Below are 19,892 nucleotides of genomic sequence, written 5' to 3'. Positions count from 1 at the left end.
GCTAAAAATTACCAAAGATATTCCAAAGTCGCAGTTCTCACAAGAATTTCCTACAAAGATAATTATAGTCTGAAATAGAGTTGCAGTGGCCACTTAAAATATAGGTGCACAAGTCTGAAGCTCTTTTCTTGTTATGATGCCTGTCAGGTTTTAGGATAAATACAACCAATGATTTAGTGGGTATCGTGCCCCTGAAACAGTGCCTTGGGGGTGATATTGAGGGATTATGCTTCAGGTACTCTTGCATTTTTAGTGGTTAGTAGGTGACAGAGAGCTGTTATTTTCTTGTTTAGCAGGTCACTTGGGTTTTATTGCAGGGCAGTGCAGTGGCAGTAATGGATTTTTGTTCTTCCTTTCTTTCCTCCTGGATAATTTCTTGCTGGTCTCACCCTCGAGACTGAGGCATGTCTGTGCCTCATGATCCCCTTCTACTATGTTAACTCACAAAACTAGATACAGCTTTCTTGGGTTTTGTTCTCCCTTCAAGTTTCCATGTTATTCCTTTATCTGTCCTTTCTGTTTTATCCTCCTCAGTCTTCCGGAATTTCCTCAGCTTACTGCTGCTGTGGGATGAGAGCTCCCTGAGACCCTACTGTCTGTCTGTGTGACGGCTCTCCCTTGCCTTCTGCCATGCATAGAGCAGGGAATATACAATTTTGTATTCCCTATAAAAGGGAAAGCTGTCAATTGCTGAGTGAAAGCATTCCTTCTTGACTACGGCTTCTGTTCTGACCATGGCAGGCCAGGTGGAGAGCTGCCTGCAGCTGTAGGGAGGAAGGAGGAGCGAGTGCTAGGTGAAAAAGTCATGTTGTAGGACTGTGAGGGGACAGTGCGTGCTGCTGGTGCGGCGTGGGGCGCCAGGAGTGCGTGCTTTCCCCTGCCACATGTAGGGGAAAGCTCATGATTTTAGAATATGGTTTTGAGATGGCAAAGGAGAAAATGCACAGTAAGGTACAACCATTTGAAGAGGTCATTTATTTTTTTATTGATACACATTTTTGTCAATATCCAGTAGGAACAAGAGAAGTAGCTGCATGCTCAAGAGAGAGGCGGATAATGTGCTCTGATCTGTCATCGCAAGCTCAAAGATATTCATTAATATTTACTACTTCGGTGTAGCCAAAGGAGCATTCATCAAAATTATATTGAAGGGTAACTCTTGTGCTGACAGAGCTACTATTAGCATGTAGTGGACCGTACAACGGCAAAAGGTGCAGGCTGGGCTTCAGACCGACTTGAGGGGGGTTATTACGTCTGTCCTGCCTGCCTGTGGTCTGTAGCAGTACTGTCGGTGATATGTCCTGCGACTCAGTCATCGCTGTAACTACCTTTGGGTGGCATGATGATTTTAACTAGTTCAGGGTCTGGCTAGTCACTGATGAACGTGGAAAAGGCTAAAACATTCTTCCATGTATTCAGCAAACCTCATCCCAGAGTGTTTCTTGCAATTAAAAAAAAAATACAAAAAGGTGGTGTTCTTATCTTGAAGGAGGTGCATTTCACTTCTGTAGGATTCTCCATGTGGCATCGCCTAGTTGCTCTGGGTGCAGGGCAGTAGGCAGAGCAGGGTTCAGGCTGGGCTGTGCTATGTTGGTACGCAGATGCTGGGCTGTGTATGTGCTGCAGCTGTGCTGCTCAAGCGCTTTACATAGTACTGTGCCTCGGCCCAAACTGCAGCTGCAGGTCTTACTCTGCCCAAGGAAGTCTAACAGAGATGAATTAAGTTTTACTTCTGTAAGGTGGATAGCATCTTAAATGCTGGTCAAGCTAGGGTGCACTGAGAAAATGGTGTTTTTCAGAAGATTTTTCTTTCCATTCTGTGTTATTTCAGGTATTGTATCATTAAAATACCAGTTGGCAACTCCTTGGTCATCTCAGACGTATTAGTATAACTGTATAAATTTATTTTGTAATAAGAGGCCACATTCTTTTGGAGTAAGGAATAAAAGCTTGAGTAGGTCAAGCTTGACTAAAAAAATAGTGCTCCACCAGATTTATACCTGCATGTCAGTTTTTTGAGTTGTAGTAACATGGTATATAACAGCAGCACTTCCAGTCACCAAAGCCATGCGAGCAGAAGTGTTTTCCATAGATGGATTGCTCTACTTACCTGCCGCTCATATAAGCGGACGACAGCGGTTGCTGATGCTGCACCCAACAGCATGTACTGGGTAAATGAACAGAGATTTCCTTTATGGAATCCCGTGCAGAATGGTTAATTGGCCCTGTAATGCGGTAAAGGACATAAGACAGGATGAAAGCAACAGAGCTCTGTTTGAAAGGAGCTTGTTCGTGTGATGCTCTGTACAGCAGGTATGGGAATATCTGGAGTTTGAGCCTTCCTGAGTCTGTTTCCTTGCAACTTTTTGTCAATGGAAACCCTTGGCTCTAGTCCCATACCTTTTCAGTTTCAGAGATGGCAACTACTTGTTTCACTGGGTATTCTCTCCAAAATTTCAGGCTCCTTTTTCAATATGTAGTCCACAGTCTTAGAAAATAAGATTGTAAAGACCTCTGCATCATACTGTGTTTTTGCTTTCCCTAGGACAGGATCAAATCATTCCTAAATATGTTTGTCTAGTGAATATTTCTGGCTGTGATTTCACAAATATAAATGGGAATATATGCTTGAGGTGTTAGCAAATGCACAGCGAGTTCAACATTTTGCAGACTACTTGTGCGTGCGCTACACAGGTGGTCTGCACATGGGCAGAGGACATAGCTGGGGTCTGTGGACATCCCTCAGTTCCAGCAGGCAGTATTTTTGGATGGCATCCTAATTCAGTGCTTCACTGCCCATACCACTGAAAACTTTCCTCCCATCTGTAGAATTAATTACAGGAAATATACTTCAGTGTGTTTATCAGCTCTTAAATGTTTTCATTATAAATCGCATTAATAGACAACACAGTTGAAATGTCATTGACCAAATACACCATGTGTATGAACTTGTCTATCAGTGATGTTGCACAAGGAATTTATTTAGTTCATTGGGTCAAATTCTGCTCTTATTTGCATCTGTTTATGTATTAACATTACTCAGGACTCTCATTGGTAAAAGCAAAGTATAATTTGGCCCTATAAAATCTATTTCTATTTTCACAGCTTGAAAATAAAAGTTTCCACAGGAGGCTATTGCACTACAGGGGGAAAAAATGGTTTGGCTATGATAAATAGCGAAACCCGGGGTTTGGAAATGTGTTTTCCAGTTATTTCATTCTGACATTAACCACACTCCTGGTTTTGTGTGGAAATTTTCCCCCTTTAAAGCAGTTACAGATGGCCACAGTGTGATTTTTTTACATGTACATTCAGTCAGCCAAAAGCTTGACAGTTGAGTATGGTGCGTGTGACTGAAACTCATAATTAGCTTATGTGACATCCAGTTTGTTAGCATCGTTCAAAAGCGTGACTCAGGGTTCCTCTCTGATTTCTTACTGGCGTTGGTGGGATCAGGTGACTGTATGCTCTCACAGGTATAATTATAGTATGTGTTAGATTTGTCACACTGTAATTCTATCTTCCATTCTCGTACTACTGCCAGAACTGCCAAAGTTTGCAAATATGTGTTTGAGCTACATATTGTAGATGTGGGGAAACATCACTCACAGAGATTAGTTTTTGCACTCTGCTGTTTCTTCAAATCCTCTCCGCCTTCATATACCTCACATTTTAAAGCCTAATACTTTCATCCTTCAACAGCTTGTACAGCTGCTGGTTCAGTTCTCAGGTGGCATAGGTTGATGTAGGTGAGGGTAGCGAGGCTACACTGGTTTACAGTAGCTGCAGATCTCACACTGAATCTCTAACCTTGGAGGTGAGCAATTCTTCCACAAATTGTAAGCCACTACTCTAAAAGTAGCTGTTTCAATGTTAAATTATGAAGATTGTGTAGGTTGTCCGTGCTTAAAGAATTTTTAGGGTTGTGGACTATGAGCTAACAGTGTCAGAACAGTAGAGTCATAGAAACACTTTAAATCCTGAGATGATGTTTCAGCTTCTTTTGTGAAATCTGTTCATTTGTTTTCCCCTAAATTAACACCTTCAGAATCTCTTCAGGATTTTAGTTCTGTGACATTTTTCTTACTCCAATCTCTCTGGTAAATAAATAACCAGCAGTAATGAACCGTTAATATACTAGGCTAGTGTTGGAATCCTGGATTGTAGAAATGGTTTATTACGTTTCCTTTTCTTTGATGTGACAGATATTGTTCTGAAACACCTTTGGGATGTTCACTGTGACAAGGAGCACTCTTGCTCTGTCTGCACCCAGCAGCCTGGAAGGATCTAGTGAAACATGGGATTGCAGTTACTTAACTGTAGACGTAATACACGCAGTACTTGCTGCTCTGGTAGTTCTCCAGCTTTAATGAGCCAGGGAAATGGAGACACCAGTACAGTTTGATCAGCATAAAGCCATCTAACTCTTCCCTGAGTACATATAATATACCTGGTTTTGAGAAGGTTTATCTTGTTTTCAATTGCTCTACTGCAATTTCATCTAAACTGCTCTTGTAGTGGCAAGAGCATTACATAAATGCAGTACTGTGTGTAAACTGGAGTGTAAAAAATACTTACCTGTTTTGTACTGCAGATCCCTGGTTTCATGTCTTTGATTTTATTATAGATGTTGTATTTAGGCTGGGATACGCTGCTGAGCTGATGAGGAGCAGTTCTAGAGGTGGGGCATATGATACCCAGGGAGCACTGATGCTGGGCAGGAGTGGTGGTAGGCAGGAAGATTCTGTAAAGCCCTTGTGACTCCAGAGTGGCTGGAGGAGAGGAGGTGACAATGCCAAGTCCCCGAGCCTCCCAGGAGGCAGTGCTCAGCACCACTGACCTGGAGTGAGCTACTTCCAGCACAGACCTGCTGCTTTTTCTTTTTACAGTATGAACATCCCCAGCCCTTCCTTGGTGAGTGCCCTTACACCCTGCTGTGCTGAGCAGTGGTTTGTTCGGTGTCAGAGCCTGCGCTGGAATTAGTTAATAAGTTCCACCAGGGCCTGGGTGTGCTCAGCATCACATTGGAGAGCCAGTGGCACAGCAGAAATCACTGAATGTTTTAGTCCTCTCTGTTAGTCTGGAGAGGAAAGCAGTGCTGAGTCCAAAAAATATCGTAGTGTCACCAATGCTGTAATAATTAGTAAATCTTATCTTTTTTTTTTCTTTTTTTTTTTTTTTTCTCTGACAACAGTTTAATAGGATTTGCAAAGTAAGTGGTGGCTGCCAGAAATTGGGTCTGGTTTCTCCCTAACGTAAGATTTTTGACATGGCATGTTGGTGTGGACCTTATCCCCTCTAGCTGCTGGAGGCAAAAATCTAATAGAAAAGAGCTGATTATTCTTTACAGTTGCAAAGAAATGAAATAGTGGTGCTTCTTTCAATTAATTAAGTTAAGACATGGTGCATTTATACTTATTCTTGGGATCCTCTTCCAAAGGTTTACTCCATTATTTTGCATCTGGCAACAATTTGTGCTGGCATAAATTCTTCTTCTCACTGGCAGTGGAACAGAGAAGTAAATTAAGGAAGCAAGATTGGCCAAATGATTCACAGAACAGCACTTAGTGTCGAGAACATTTTACTTTTGTTAAGCAATATTTTTGCATACTACAGTTGAATCCAAGGTTTGCTAATTTGGATAGCTGTTACATTATCCAGCCCAGCTAGCGCGTGTGACCCTTGGGGATATACAAAGGGCACTGGAATGTCTTCATTAAATCATCCTGCCTGTGTCCATGATCAGGAATGGTAATATCTGGGAATATTTTCCCGTGTGCATAGCAGCTGATATGTATTGTTTCCAGTTATAGACTGATATCCTTTTTTTCCATTTCAATTTGCACTTTGTAGATGGTTCACAAAAAATTTAGTCCATGTTCCACAAACTTGTTTTGTGAAGGAAAGGTAAGCCCCAGTGAGCTGGTGCCATTCTCTTGGAGGACATGGAACAAATTTAATGCATGGGAAGATTCAGTACGGGTCTCTAAACTGGCTCTGCAAAAGCATATGTTTCTTTACATGGTGAGATACAGTGGTTGGGATTTGACATCTTGCTGTAATTTCTGTTATTTAAAATTATCATGATTTTCATTGGACAATAACTTCATGGATGAAACTACCTATTGATGGTAATGAATACTTCAGAATGCTTCCCTGAAGCAAGGAGCCAGTCTCTTTGTTGAAGTGAGGAGTCCTGCCCTTGATACGTGAGCAAGATGGTAAAGTCCCACCAGACCCAGGAGATGTGACGCTCAGCCAGGGCTGGCCTCTCTGGGGCTGCCCCAAGGGCTTGCCAAGAGGCTGGAGAAGGCAGCCTTGCAGCCGGGGCGACAGAGGGGCAGGTGGGAGCAGAGAGCTGGCTCTAGTGAGGTGCTGGATGCTTCCAGCTTTATGAAGTGAGAGTTAGCTACAGGAGAGGGGGGCAGAAAAGATGGATGCTGAACTGGATGATTATATGTTGTAGCATTAAACTGCAGCAACTCTGAACTGTGAGTAGTCATACTGCACCTGCAGTCCGTGGGGACTGTCTGCATAGTGTAAGATTAAACAAGGTCTTAAGTTTTTGCAGAACTGGGATTGCAATGAAATTAAACTGAAATTGCCTATGCTCCTGCAAATGTACAGCTCAGAAGAGCGTTCTTGTTTGAAGCTCTGCAGAGAGCCCAATTTGTGTAAGAATTCATATCATAACCTTGTTAAAAGATTACGTGACAATTTCAAATGTTCATATATATATATATATATATATATATATGTGTGGGTGAGTGTTTATAAACATGTAATTTTTCTTTCTTTATAGACCAGTGTTCAAAGATAATCAGGGAAATGTTGACAGAGACTCACGATTCTCACCTTTATTCAGGCAAGAAAGTAATAAGATTTCCATGGAAGATTTGATTAAACTAATAACAGAATACAGAAGGTAAGGAACAGTTTTAATTTAGTTTGAGAAGGAATAAAAGCTTTATAAAGCTGTGCAGAGTAATTTTCAGGTTTTTTTTCTTCATTTAACAGTGTGCCAAAGTGGCCGTATTAAATTGGGTTTTTTCCATTAGCCTATTTACCTGCCAAAGAGTACTTTGGGTTGGACTTTCCAGGAAAACTGAAACATCCTTTGGCACATTAATAAATGTTATAAACTAAAGATAGTGATTCCTTAAATTAGCTTCCATCAGGAGAGATGCAGGTGAAGTAAACAATAAAAGAAAACTATCTCAAGGAAAAAAAGGAGGGAGGGGATGGGGAAGAGAGGAAAAAAAAATGAAAAAGCATTCTTGAATGGTTTCCCCACTCCTTGCTTTTGTTTGTTTGAGTCTCCATGACAAACTGCAGAGTGGACACTGGAGGGAAAACACTTCTCCAAATGTTTAACAGTTTGTAAATTAGTGAATAGCAGTTTGGCTGGATAGTCTTCCACACAGGTGTAAATCAGGATAATTTTAGAGCGGAGTCTTTGTTTATACTGGATAAGTGACTTGAGAATTGAACCATGAATTTCTTCCTGTCTCTTCCACTCTAAATGTACCTAGGAATGAATTAATCCAATTAAGTTATCCTGTTCCATTTATATAAAATCAAATCATAGAAAGATTGAATGTCAGCTACAGGGATTGGATCGGGCCCTTAACCTCTTGTGCCATCTTGCTGTTACTGGTCAGGAAACTTTACTGAAACTCTGACTACTCTTATTAGCCACCACTACTGGGTTTGTCTGTCTAAAGCATCTCCTAGATAAAAGAAATTTAGCACAGTTTTGGCAATTCTCAGATTGCTTGGGCACGAGGAATATGTCTTGGTCCCTTTTCAGCATGGCCCTTGCAGAAGCCATGGTGCTGTGAACTCCTCTCAGTGGTCGTTGAATTCCTTTTAGAGAACAATTGAATCAGATTTTAGAAACAAAATGTGGGTAAGTTAATTCTCATAAGGTTTGGCTCATCAGTTTCTTCCTTTTCTACAAAATATGCTATAATGTTGCTTGCAAAAAGAAGGTAGGAACAAGGCCAAGAAAGACAAAAAAAAAAATCCAAAATAAAACAAACCACATTTGTTTCCTGCTGTTGCATTTGATTTGAGTTTAATAGCCAATAGGTGTATGTTAAATGTGTTTAATATACATTTATATTTCAAATTATGGTCTGTTTTTCATTTTAGATTAATTCCTGTGATGGGTCTCATCTCCCTTGTTCTAATTTTCTAAAATGTTTTCATTTCTGTCATTGCAGAGCAGAGAAGATTAGCAAAATACAGACTATACCTGGCTGTTTGGAGATTGCAGTTGATTGTGTTCCTTTGGAACATCCAAGTATGATTCCACTTTATAATTAATTATTATAATTAAATAGGGCACTGTCATAGATTTTTCAGCCATAATTGCTGCCTTGAGACAATTCTGGTAGAAGAGCCCGTTGAGGTATAGAAAAATGTATGCAGGGGAGTGTTCTTGATCTGTTTTCATTCAATTACACCATTTTTTTTGTTTCATCCTGTACCTGGCCAGATATACCCCAGCAATATGGAACGTAACGTGATGAATCCACATGTGATGGAAGTCCAAGGACCACCATTTTTTGTTCCCTAAGGGATTAGGTCAAAGAACTGAGTGGACTTATGTAGCTTGAAGTTAATAGCCTTGCACTGTTGGTTGGCTGTGATGCTCATATTCTCTGTGAACATCTGGGAGATGCAGCAGGTTTCAAGAATGTAGACTAGGTGGAGGACTTCATTCAGAGGCCACTCTGGCACCAGTGCAGCAGCTGCTAAGACAGATGCTTCTTGCTGGGTCTTTTATTTCTTTTTAAACTTTCTGTTTCAAGGGCCATGCTTCTGTGAGCCACTGTTGCAAAAACTCAGGACCATGGAATTCCCCTGAAGCCTATCATCACACATCTTTATACCATCTTAATATGGTATTACATAAATAACATAGTTACACTAACATTTAAAAAGCAATTTTTATTTTTGAAACTAAAAGAAACTGATGTCTCAGAGTACACAAAATGGTCCAAAGCAGCTTGGGCCTTGTACTGTTCCTTTACTTGGTGTGCCCTGTGGCCAGGTGAAGTCTGGCTTTAAAGTGTATGTGCTTGTCAAGTGCACAGTTCCTGTGGAAAGTCAATGAAAATTTCATCACTCCTTTAGAGTAACAGCTGAAACATTTCTTTGGTATGGGGAAAATTTGTCTTGCTCTGAATAAGGCTGTAAAATAATTTTAAAACTGTACTAGAAAACTTCCGTGCCGTAGGATTCATTAAAATCTCCATCTTGACTTCAGCCAGCTCTGAAGGAAGCCTTGTAATAGCAGTAACCGGTTCTGTTATAACAGCTCCTTCCCACCCAAAGTCAGTCATGCCAGGCTAGTGCTAAAAATCTTTCATTGCCAAGCAAAGCCACTGAAAAGGAAGCTGGCCAAAGATCTTGTCAAGAGTTTGCCAATACAGTCATGTCTCTAGGGACCGACACTACCCTGCTTCACATTAGCATCAATTTGCTTTCAACAACAGAAGTAGATCTTTGTTTTTATAAGACTTTATTTACTCTAGCTACAACAAGGGCTGGAGCCATGGTGCATCAGGGGATATTGTCTGACAGTTTAACCTGAAACAAAACTTCTGCCTTTCTGCTGCCGGGGGGGAAGCCAAACTCACGTAGCTCTAGCAAAGGGCAAAAGAGGAAAAGTCTCCTGAAGCTCCCACCACATTACTTGTTCTTTGCGATTTCAGCCAGGATTTTACTGGTTCCATCTCAATATTACTTATTCTAAGTAGTAAGGCTGTAAAGCAAACAATAATATGTGATGGTTTTCTTTTCTGTTCTTTTGAAGACTGTGTAACTTCATCTTTTATTCCAATCAAGCCATTTAATGACATAAAGGAGCATCCACCTACAGTGGAAGTTGAGGAGTTTGTACAGGAATCAACAAAATATTCTCGCCCTTACAGAGTATACAAGAACCAAATATACGTATATCCAAAACACCTCAAGTACGATAGCCAAAAATACTTCAACAAGGTACAGTACGTGACCAATTCAGGTAGTTGTGTACTGCGTGAGCTCTCATTGAAAGTACTCATCACCACCCAAGGAGGGGGAAAAGGTGATGCGAGTCATGGACTTGGCTTTTGATCTTTTTTTTCAATTTTTGCCATAGTGAAACATTAATATGTTTTTAACGAAATGAATCTGTGGATTAATGTGAAGTTGTATCAGTGATTCAGAGATAATGTGGTAATAGCTTTTTCAAAATTTTCAGAAGGGCTGTATTTTAATGAAATGATGTGCGCAGATAAAAATAATCTGGGTAATATTTTTAGTTCTTAAATGAAGCTTGAGTACTACTTGCATTTTCATGGTGATTGAAAATTAATTAAGGACAAGACACAGGTAGGCGCTGGTCACTTTGTAATCTGCTTCTACACAGTCGGTTTGAAGCCTGGGTTAGATTTTGCTGGTTCTTCTTGGAAATATTATTTCTAGTGATAGCACTGTGACTTAAAGACATTTTAAATGCTGATACACCATCTGCCATCTGCATGTTTCTCGGAGATTTTGAAAAGAGCTTATTTCGGTGCTTTTAGTTTGCTTGTGTTTTTATGGGTACCCCGCTTCTGATCTAAGCTTTAATACATTCCTGTCTTTTCAGGCACGGAATATAACAGTGTGCATTGAATTTAAAAGCTCAGATGAAGAAGGAGCGAAGCCACTGAAGGTGAGCCACAGTGAGAATATATTCAGAGAACAATGTTTCTGAGGACATTACTTAGCAAACCAAGGAATTGGGGCTATACTAACTCAGAACAATTGAAGAGCAAATGTTGTCATGCATCCTTCTACATGTGCACTGTGATTCTCTTTGATCCCACCTAGTCATAATGATTCCAGCTCACACAGTGCCGTTTTGCAGTGCCAGCTCTAACTGGTGGAGGAGAAAGAATTAGACAATATTAGAAAACTTAACCATTTTTTACAGTACAACTTGCTTATTCTAAAATTTACCTTTTACCCTACACTTCTTACTGAGCTCCGGACATTTGATTGAAAAGAGAGGAGCATAAAATTAGAGAAACTTTAGACTTAATTCTTAACTTTGCTATTGACCAAGGGCTATTGTGTAGTATTGTTGTACTGTAGTTTCCCCACTAATAAGTTGCCATCACTCAGTAACCAAGATCCTCCAGACTGGACTCTGCCAGCAAGGAGATTGTTAACTGGGGTAGCTTTTGTAATGCTGAAAAGTCAGTAAAGGCATTGTATTGTGTATTGAACTGCATAAAAGTGCAATTGCTTTTGTAGTTTTTTTCAGAAAACTTTTAAATTGATAACAGCAAGGAGTAAGTCTAAGGAATCTGCATTGCTTAGTAGAGTGCAGGGTAATTTTCACAGAATCAATAGACTTTCACTAGAAGTATGTATGAAGGTTTGATCACTTAAAATATTTCTTTTAATATTTGATCAAAGTAACTATCAATCTTTAATGATATTGTTTCCAGTGTACATGCATATTAGATATACCAAGAGTAGTATCATCATCAGAATTTCACAATGTAATTAAAGCATGTTACTTTTATCAGTGTATTTATGGGAAGCCAGGTGGACCGTTATTTACAACAGCAGCCTACACCGCTGTGCTACATCATTCCCAGAATCCTGATTTCTATGATGAGGTCAGTCTGTTTTTTCTTTCAGTAAACATCAGCCAATCTCACTTGTTTGTCAATGAGACAGAAAAATATGTGTAAAGAATACTTCTGTTACAATAGCTTGTGTATCTGGATGGGCCTGTGTTATGCAGATTTACATACAGCCTCACCTTTTGTTGTTTGGGGTTTTCTTAAATCATCACAGTGAATCCTGTTGTAAGATGTTCTGAGTACAGTTAAGATGCTGTAGAATTAATTAGGAACAGTCTAGCTTTCTAAAATGCACATCTGGATTACGTTACGGGTCCAGCTGCATCTCTGGATTTAATGGAAACAGTAATTATGATGAAGGGTGGAGCCAAATGTCAGAACAAATCCCTTTCAGATACAAGATCTGCACTGGGGCCTTTTGGTTGATCCGGTGGTCTGAACAGAATATTCAGTGACATGTAGTGGCTGCAGCAAGTCATTTAGCTGGTGCGTTTGAGGATGCAGCTATAGAATAGCGTTCACTCCTGGGCCTTTGCCAAATGTTAGTCCCATATGCATCTTTATGCTTGACCAAAGCCAAGTATTGATTCCCCAGGCTTTCTGCAGGTGAACTTAGTTCCACCCTTTCAGTGACTAGTGTGTTTGGTGGCCTGTGAATGTCACATGTCTGTTCTGGATTTTCCACTACAGCTCTATGTGTAACAGTAAGGCTGGCAAACAGCATTAGTATATAGCCAGTGTTTTCCAAACTGTTGGCTTGATCTTGGAAAAACTTCCTTTTTTTCAGTTAAAATTTACTTCATAAAACACAGGGACAAGATTAGCAGATAATGTACAACTACCGGTGAAGTATCAATTTTAAGCTTTGTGTTTAGGAGTGGAGGTGGAGCTTCAAGCATTACATCTTCAGAGATCTTGCAGCCCCCGCTACCCCTTTGCCAGCAGTGTTTGGGGTTTTAACACTTCTGAAAACATTCTTCATGTGATGCTAGTGAGCCATCTGGTTGGGGCAGATTATTTTCAACTTGAACAAAGAGCTAATTCAGATCTTAATAGCTGATTTGGCTGGAAGAGGTGTGCACCTGTACTGAATGTTCCTAGTAAAGCAAGTGCAGTTTTTAAAAGAATGCAGTATGTTATCAAGAAAGTTGTCTTAATCTCCATGTCTGAATCCCCATTTCATATCTATGATTATGGTATTAGATTCTTACCCATAAGCTGATTTACGTTGGTCAACAATTTCTAAACCTTACTTCAAGCATAGGATTAGCTTGGATAAATGTTATTATAGCTCACAAGGACGAAGGGTCTTTTTTATTAGTTCTTGTAACATGTTTTGATTATTTTGTATTTTTATTCCAATAGGTTAATAATATCTCAAACCCAATCTGTAGTGATTCATGGATGGCATGATATGGGATTTAAGACTGAGCAGAAATTGTAAATAAACTTTTATTTTTGTGTCAGCCTTTATTACTTGGTCTTTGCCTTGAAATGATGATGAAGCAGTAAGCAGAGATGTTGTTTTAGTTTGTGGTTTGGTCATCCTGAAAATATGAGAACAGTGATGGCTGTTTATGGCTGCTAGAGTGCAGGTGATCACTTCTAAGCTGGGTCCATCACTCTTTAGTTCTGTCCTCTTTCATCTTACACTCTTTCATCATAAATGCAAATACCCATCCACAAGACAGACAGGAAAAAAACCTGTTTTAAGTAAAAGTGATGGGTGATCATCCCAATTTCCTTGAGAGAGCATCTATTACCCATGCACGCAAACATTAGCCAGCAAAGGCAGGCTGTGCTTAGACCTCTGTGTAGAGAGAGATGGCACTCATTTAGACCATCTCTGATGCCTGGTTTAATCGATTCTTAAACTAAAGTGAGGTGTAACATTTTACATTTCAGGTGAAAATTGAACTTCCCACTCAACTCCATAAGAAACACCACATTCTGTTTTCATTTTATCATGTCACCTGTGACATAAATGCAAAAGCTAATGCCAAAAAGAAAGAGGCTCTGGAAACACCAGGTACCTGTAGTAGAATTACTTTCAATTATAAATATAAATTATGTACATTCAAATAAGGATTGCAGAATTTCTGGCTGGATATTATTGTCTTCCTTTGAACTTGAGAAGCTTGTTTTTCCAAAGAATCATATTGATTTGTTCTTGTGCACAGTGGGATACACATGGCTTCCTTTGTTGAAAGATGCCCAGTTAGCTTCGCAAGAACACAACGTGCCAGTGGCAAGCAGTCTGCCTCCCAATTACTTGAGTCTTCAAGAGCCAGTTAGTGGAAAGGTATTAAGTCGTACTTTCATATTATTCAAATGGCGCAGAGCATTTATTTCCAGATGTTTTACATGAGATTTGCATTTGCACATACCTGGAAGTGTAAATGACAGATAGGGTATCTGTTTTAGAATATTCATGTGCATATCATAGACTATATAAACTAAGATATGTACCACTGCACTGAGAGTCATATGTTGCTGATTCACAAGTGTATATGGAAAAAGTGTATTTTATAACAATAGTATACCCAGTTTCTCCAAAGAGTGAATGAGAGTGACCAGACAGATTCTTTTCACAAACTCAGGCCATGTGACATCATTCATTCTGCTGCTGATGTGATCCACAATCATGCTTCATTCTCCAGTTTTGTGGTGTGATACCCTATTTTCCCATTGATCGTGTCCACTTTGGATTGTATCTGCCTCCTTGTGTGTGTTTGTCATGAGGACAGGGTGGGACAGTGATCCGGTCCCTTGAATGACAATGGTTGGGGGCTTGTGCTGAAAAGTGGGTTTGTATTGCAACGGTTCTGTGGTTGTCAAAGCACAGTAGCCTGCACAGTTCATGCACGCACATGTGCAAAGCTATGCAGTGAAAATTTGATGCAGACTTGAATAAATAGGAAATAAGTGGGAAAATGTGGTTGTTTGTTTTTTTTGTTTTTTGTTTAATAGCAGATCGGCTGTGATGTAAAATGGGTAGATAGTGGCAAACCACTTTTCAAAGTCTCTACTTTTGTTGTATCGACAGTAAATACTCAGGTAAGCCAAATTTCCTCTTAGCTCTGTTACCTGCTTACAAACAAAAAGTGTCAAGGGATGTCTGAAAGATGTTTTGAAATCTTGTGTGAATTTGTTTCGCTAACTTTTAAAGGTTATTTTAATGTAGAAGGGCAAGATGACAATGACAGAACACACATTTTAAGGATAAAAGATAAATTATTTAAGATTATACCAACATAAAAATCATGGAATATCTGTTTAGACAGCAAGAAATTAAATTGTGAATGCCAGGAAGAAGTAAAAATCTGGCCACTGAAATCCCTGAGATTGTAAGGAAAAAAATATTGCTCACAACACTGAAAAAAATTGTGTAGTCAAAGCACCTAGAAATAAGTTATATAAAGCAGCTGTGCTGGGCGATGGGTCCAGCTAAATTAAGTTGATCTGTCTGTCTTGTGTCTGAGGCAGTAGGGTCCAAGTGTGTTCTTTGATATCACAGGTGGTTGCTGTAACCAATTTATGGAGCTGAATTCTAATCCTTTCTATAATACATATTAATTCTATAATAATTCTATAATATAGAATTCTATAATTAATTCTATAATACATAATAATTCTATAATACATATTAATGTGAATGTTTATCGTTTTAGGACCCATACCTGAATAACTTTTTCCATCAGTGCCAGGAAAGGGAAAAGGATCTGTCCCAGCCTCCTACCTCAAACTTTATCAATTCTTGTAAGGTAAGTAACCTGCAGCACAAACTGTGCTGTAAAGTTGTATTTAGGGCTTTCTCTCAACTGATCCATCACTTCACAACTCTAAACATGGCACAGACTTCTCAGGGGGCCATGGGTCCGTGACATCTTCAGTTGGACTTGGTGTGACTGGTCACAGCGCTGTCTCCTATCCCCTCTCCTTTAGAGCACGGCTGCATCTGCCCCATCAGCTTTGATAATCCAGCCTATGCTAAGCCTCAAACCCTGTTAAAGGATAGTGTGATGTTGCTCTAGGGAAGTCTGGGAAAAGGAGCTGTAGCCTATGGAGCTGCGGTATTCCTGCTAGTCCTCTCTTGCCTTAGATGCGTTGTATGCTTACCTCCTACTTGGCTCTTCGTACTTTCACTCTAAACATCTGGATGCTCTCCAAAGGGCTGTTTGGGGAAATTTGTATGTATAAATCAAGGGTGCTTGTTGCCTATCACGTTCTGAAATCAGAAGGAACGTACCCTTTTTGCAGAGATGAAATGAATAAGCAAGTACTGCATTAGATGGGACCGTGTTCAGCAGAGGACAAAAGCTGTGAGAAAGGAGGAGTGTAACAAGCAAATTGTTATGACGAGAGCATTGTAGTAACAATTGTAGTGACAAGAGCAGCAGGTAAATGTAGGGCCATGATTCTTTACCTATTCATGAATGGTGACATTCAGAGTTCTTGCTTTGCAAGCCATTTACCGAACTTTAACAGGAGGATAAACAAGAGGACTGAAGGGTAGCTGTGACACTGTTCCACAGTGCTAGCTTTAAAACATTGTACATATGAGTTTTATTTATTATTTTTCCATTTAGCCGTCTGTAATATCTAACAGGTGTTTGGGGGTTTAGATGTTACCATCATGTAGGTGCTCTTCCCCTTTACTTCATTTATGTTTTCCTGTTTGACTGTACCTTAACCAGATTTTATAAAGCTGCTTGGGAAGAGATTTTTGCTTTAATAAGCAAATATAAAGTTCCAATAAATCATGGCAGTTCTCTGGGCATGTCCCTAAAGGTGGCTACTACTTTTTTTGATAGATGCAGGTAGACCTGAAAAGAATTGCTTTGTTCTTAAATAGTCTTGATTTAAAGAAATGATTAAGGGATGTTTTAAAAAATCAAAGCATCAGACTGATTTAGAGGTTACACCTCTCCAGAATGAAATTCTTAACTATTGATGTTTGGAAAGCCATTGAGCATATTGGACAAAGTTTAGGAATCCATAAAAGCTTTCCAACTTTCTAGACAGTAAGTCAGTTAAACTACCAAAATTGCAATGTTTTTTACTTGCTGTTTGTAGTTTACCTTTTAAAAAAGATTTCAGTAATTTTATTAGAATATAGAGATAGCATCATATGCAACAAGGGTTCAACTATGCAATATAACCAGGAAATAAGTAGTTTTCCCCAGAGTGTTTTGCTTTTCTTTATAAATCACTAATACCTTTGAAGAAATTCTGGAATAATTTGGAAATGACTGAAATGAAAACTAGGAGGAATACAAATGAGTGAGTTTGGGGCTTTTTTTAATTAAAAGCTCAATATCGTCCTTGATCAGAGAAGATAATATAATGTCAGTTCAGTCAGAGTGTTAGTACTACTTTTTACCAATATGCTTTTAACATAATTGTTTTAGCCAAAATAAGCTCACTTTATCAGGTCTCTGCATAAAAGGAATGTTTTTTCCTAAAAATGTAAGGAAATGCATGTCTTGAGAACAGGAATTAAGTTCTTTTCTTTCTCTTACATACATATCCTTAGTGAAATGTGAAATTTGTGTTTGCTTTCTCTCTCTTTTACCCCTCACCCTTAAGTCAGGGCAAAGCAAAATACTGGATTTCTGAAAAGCAGACAATACCTACAACTGTGTTGATGGTCATATTTGAAACAAACTCTATGGGAAACCAGTTCCGTACTTGGTTGTCCTGTTTTCCTACTGCTATTACACCAGTGGCTGTGCTGCATTTTACCTGCTGAAGCAGGAAATCAAGTTTCATTGCTTGTATTGGAAATCCCTCATTTTCTTTCTTATATCTGTTACAGAATTTGCTGAGGATCGAGAAGATCCATGTAATTATGAATTTTCTTCCTGTAATACTGAATCAGCTCTTCTGGGTTTTGGTGCAAAACAGTGATGATGAAGTTGCAACAGCTGTGACCAGGTATCTGAGTATTTTCTGTAGGAGGAAAAGAATTCACTCTAGAGTGCAAATGTAGATGTTAGTCCAATTTTAGCTGCTCTTACAAAGGTTGACTATGACATTTAGACTTTAGTAGGTGAGAATGCCTGCTTCCCCCTTAAGACAGGGCTCTGCAAATAATGCATGGAAGAGCATGGTATCATGCAGCTGACTGATACCAACCAGGACATCACTGACTATGATGGACCTGTCTCTGTACCCTGAGACAACCACAGGTAAAGGTCTCATTCTTAAGGAGCTAAGTGCTTCCCAACAAAGCTGAATATCTGGTTTGGTTTATGTTTGGGTCTGAGGGATGTGGAGTTGAGCACAGGAAGAGCTTGGCATCTTGCCACATCCAATGCAGAGTCAAACAACCAGGTTACACTGTTCTGGGGCATTTTTTAATTGGAGTGTATCAGCAGTAACTGAAGAGCAATGGAAGCATTTTCCAGTGAGCAGGCAAACAGCTGGAATGATTTGCTGAGTCTCTCACCCCTCACATAATGAAATTGTCTTTATTGATGCTGTTAATCAGGGCAGCAGGGAAAAAAAAAATACTGGAGAGATTATTATTGGTCTCTGCAGGAGGGCAGAAAGTTTTATTGCATTTTCTTTTGACCATAGAGGTGTTTTTGTTGTGCTTCTGCCCATAGCTAAACATAGGCACTACAATACAACTAGTAGGAAAAAATGACAACTGTCCTCAGCAACCCTGTTAAGACTAATCTGCTCTCAGTATATTTTCTTTCTTTCTTTCAACATATTGCTCTTCAGAATTAGTTCCTGAAGAAGGATTAATTAGGAAAACTTCAATGAGCAAGGAAGCAGAATTCCTTATCTTAGCCTTGGAAAGCTAGTTTCAATATCCTTTATCAAAGGATCATGATACCTTGCAGAGCCAAGTCCAGTTTTACCACACCTAGGCACTAGGATTAGAAGAACCTCTCCTTGTAAAAGTGTCATTTCATCGGTGCATACTGTCTGCAAAGGGAAAGAAGCAGTCAGACCTTTGTTCAGGACCCTGTTATGGCCAACAGATGAACTGAAGTTAAGGCTAGAGAGAATGAAGAATTGTGTCCCAGGCTAGAATTTTGGTATGGGTTAAGTGACTGGAAAATAAGTGCTATAGAAGCAGCAGCTGTTTAAAAAATAGTTTTATTGATTAGGTGGAAAAATGGAAGGATTTTAATTTTTTTTATGCTTCAGATTTGATTATACGCCCATCTGGCCAAAAAATGAAAATATTCTCAGTGTTTTTCTTGTATGTGTGGTAGCTTTCGTGTTGATAGAGTTGATGTCAACAGGAATACACACGTCTGCTGTGTGTGCCATTCATTGATGTGTCCTATATATACACATTGTATTTTGTTCTGAATAGCTTGAAGCAGCTTGTGTTGAACATATTAAAAGCAACAACAACAGAATGACAGCATAGATTGGCTTATGTGTTGGGGAAAAAACATTACTCCTTTTATACTCTCTCAGGGTTATTTACTTGTCTGGAGGCCCAGTCATGTCATCATTTCTCTGTCTCATCTTTGCCAGAACTTATTTCAATTTCAAATCATAATAAAGGCTGCAGAATCAAAATGGGTACAACTAATTTTGTCATAGCTTTTGTGTTTTGCTACAAGTTTTACTTCTACTAACAGCAAGAAGTAAGGTATATGAAAAAATCTGATTTAAAAGAATTACAAAGCTTTTGAATCCAATAATAAGAATTGGTACTAAACACTCAAATCACCATACTAGTCAAAATGAATATTTGTATGTGGACCAGAGTCAGGCATATTAACAATCCATTTTAGTCATACCATTATTATGCATACCCCTGAATTTGAGATACAGTTTGCTAATTTTTCACATTTGAGAATCACGAACTGTTTCTTCCCCATTCTTTTGACATAAAAATATAATTATAAAATTGCAGTCTTTTCTATATTAAGTATCCTGAAAAAATGAGATCCCAATGATCTCATGGTTAATCTCATGGTTAAATTGAAGAATTCTTGCTCAGACCTGTGTTTTCTGAAACAGGATGATGCCAAACAAAGATGTCCCAGGTACAAGTTGAAGATAAAACTTTGCTGAGCACTTGGTCTCAAGTAGCACCATCTCTTCTGTCAGAAGCTGTGTTTGTGACAGTGGGTGCCAGCACGTCCCAGGCAATTTTCTCCCCTGCTGCTGATCACCAAGCTGATCTGCAGAAGCTTGAAGTATCTATGGTTGCACCAAGTGTCCAGCCTCTCCATTCTGCACGGGTGCTATGTTCAGCTTTTGCTCCTGAATGCTTGGGCACTCGGG

General features: G+C 39.3%; 1 protein-coding gene across 11 annotated transcripts in view; it reads left to right on the top strand.

Moving 5' to 3' along the window:
* Window positions 1-19,892, top strand: part of DOCK10 (dedicator of cytokinesis 10) — a 162,611-nt gene that overhangs the window by 98,517 nt on the left and 44,202 nt on the right. For 10 of the 11 annotated variants that reach the window (XM_055816762.1, XM_055816761.1, XM_055816764.1 and 7 more), the window contains 10 exons: window positions 6,803-6,925; window positions 8,226-8,305; window positions 9,824-10,011; window positions 10,643-10,708; window positions 11,571-11,663; window positions 13,536-13,659; window positions 13,811-13,932; window positions 14,601-14,687; window positions 15,302-15,394; window positions 17,449-17,567. In XM_055816762.1, coding sequence (XP_055672737.1) covers window positions 6,803-6,925; window positions 8,226-8,305; window positions 9,824-10,011; window positions 10,643-10,708; window positions 11,571-11,663; window positions 13,536-13,659; window positions 13,811-13,932; window positions 14,601-14,687; window positions 15,302-15,394; window positions 17,449-17,567 — 1,095 coding nt within the window. The remainder of the gene's footprint in view (window positions 1-6,802; window positions 6,926-8,225; window positions 8,306-9,823; window positions 10,012-10,642; window positions 10,709-11,570; window positions 11,664-13,535; window positions 13,660-13,810; window positions 13,933-14,600; window positions 14,688-15,301; window positions 15,395-17,448; window positions 17,568-19,892) is intronic. The other variant, XM_055816758.1, reaches the window with a different exon arrangement.

This window comes from Falco peregrinus, chromosome 12 (genome assembly GCF_023634155.1).
Source record: "Falco peregrinus isolate bFalPer1 chromosome 12, bFalPer1.pri, whole genome shotgun sequence".
Classification (NCBI taxonomy): Eukaryota; Metazoa; Chordata; class Aves; order Falconiformes; family Falconidae; genus Falco; species Falco peregrinus.
This window is presented reverse-complemented; position numbering and strand designations above follow the sequence as displayed.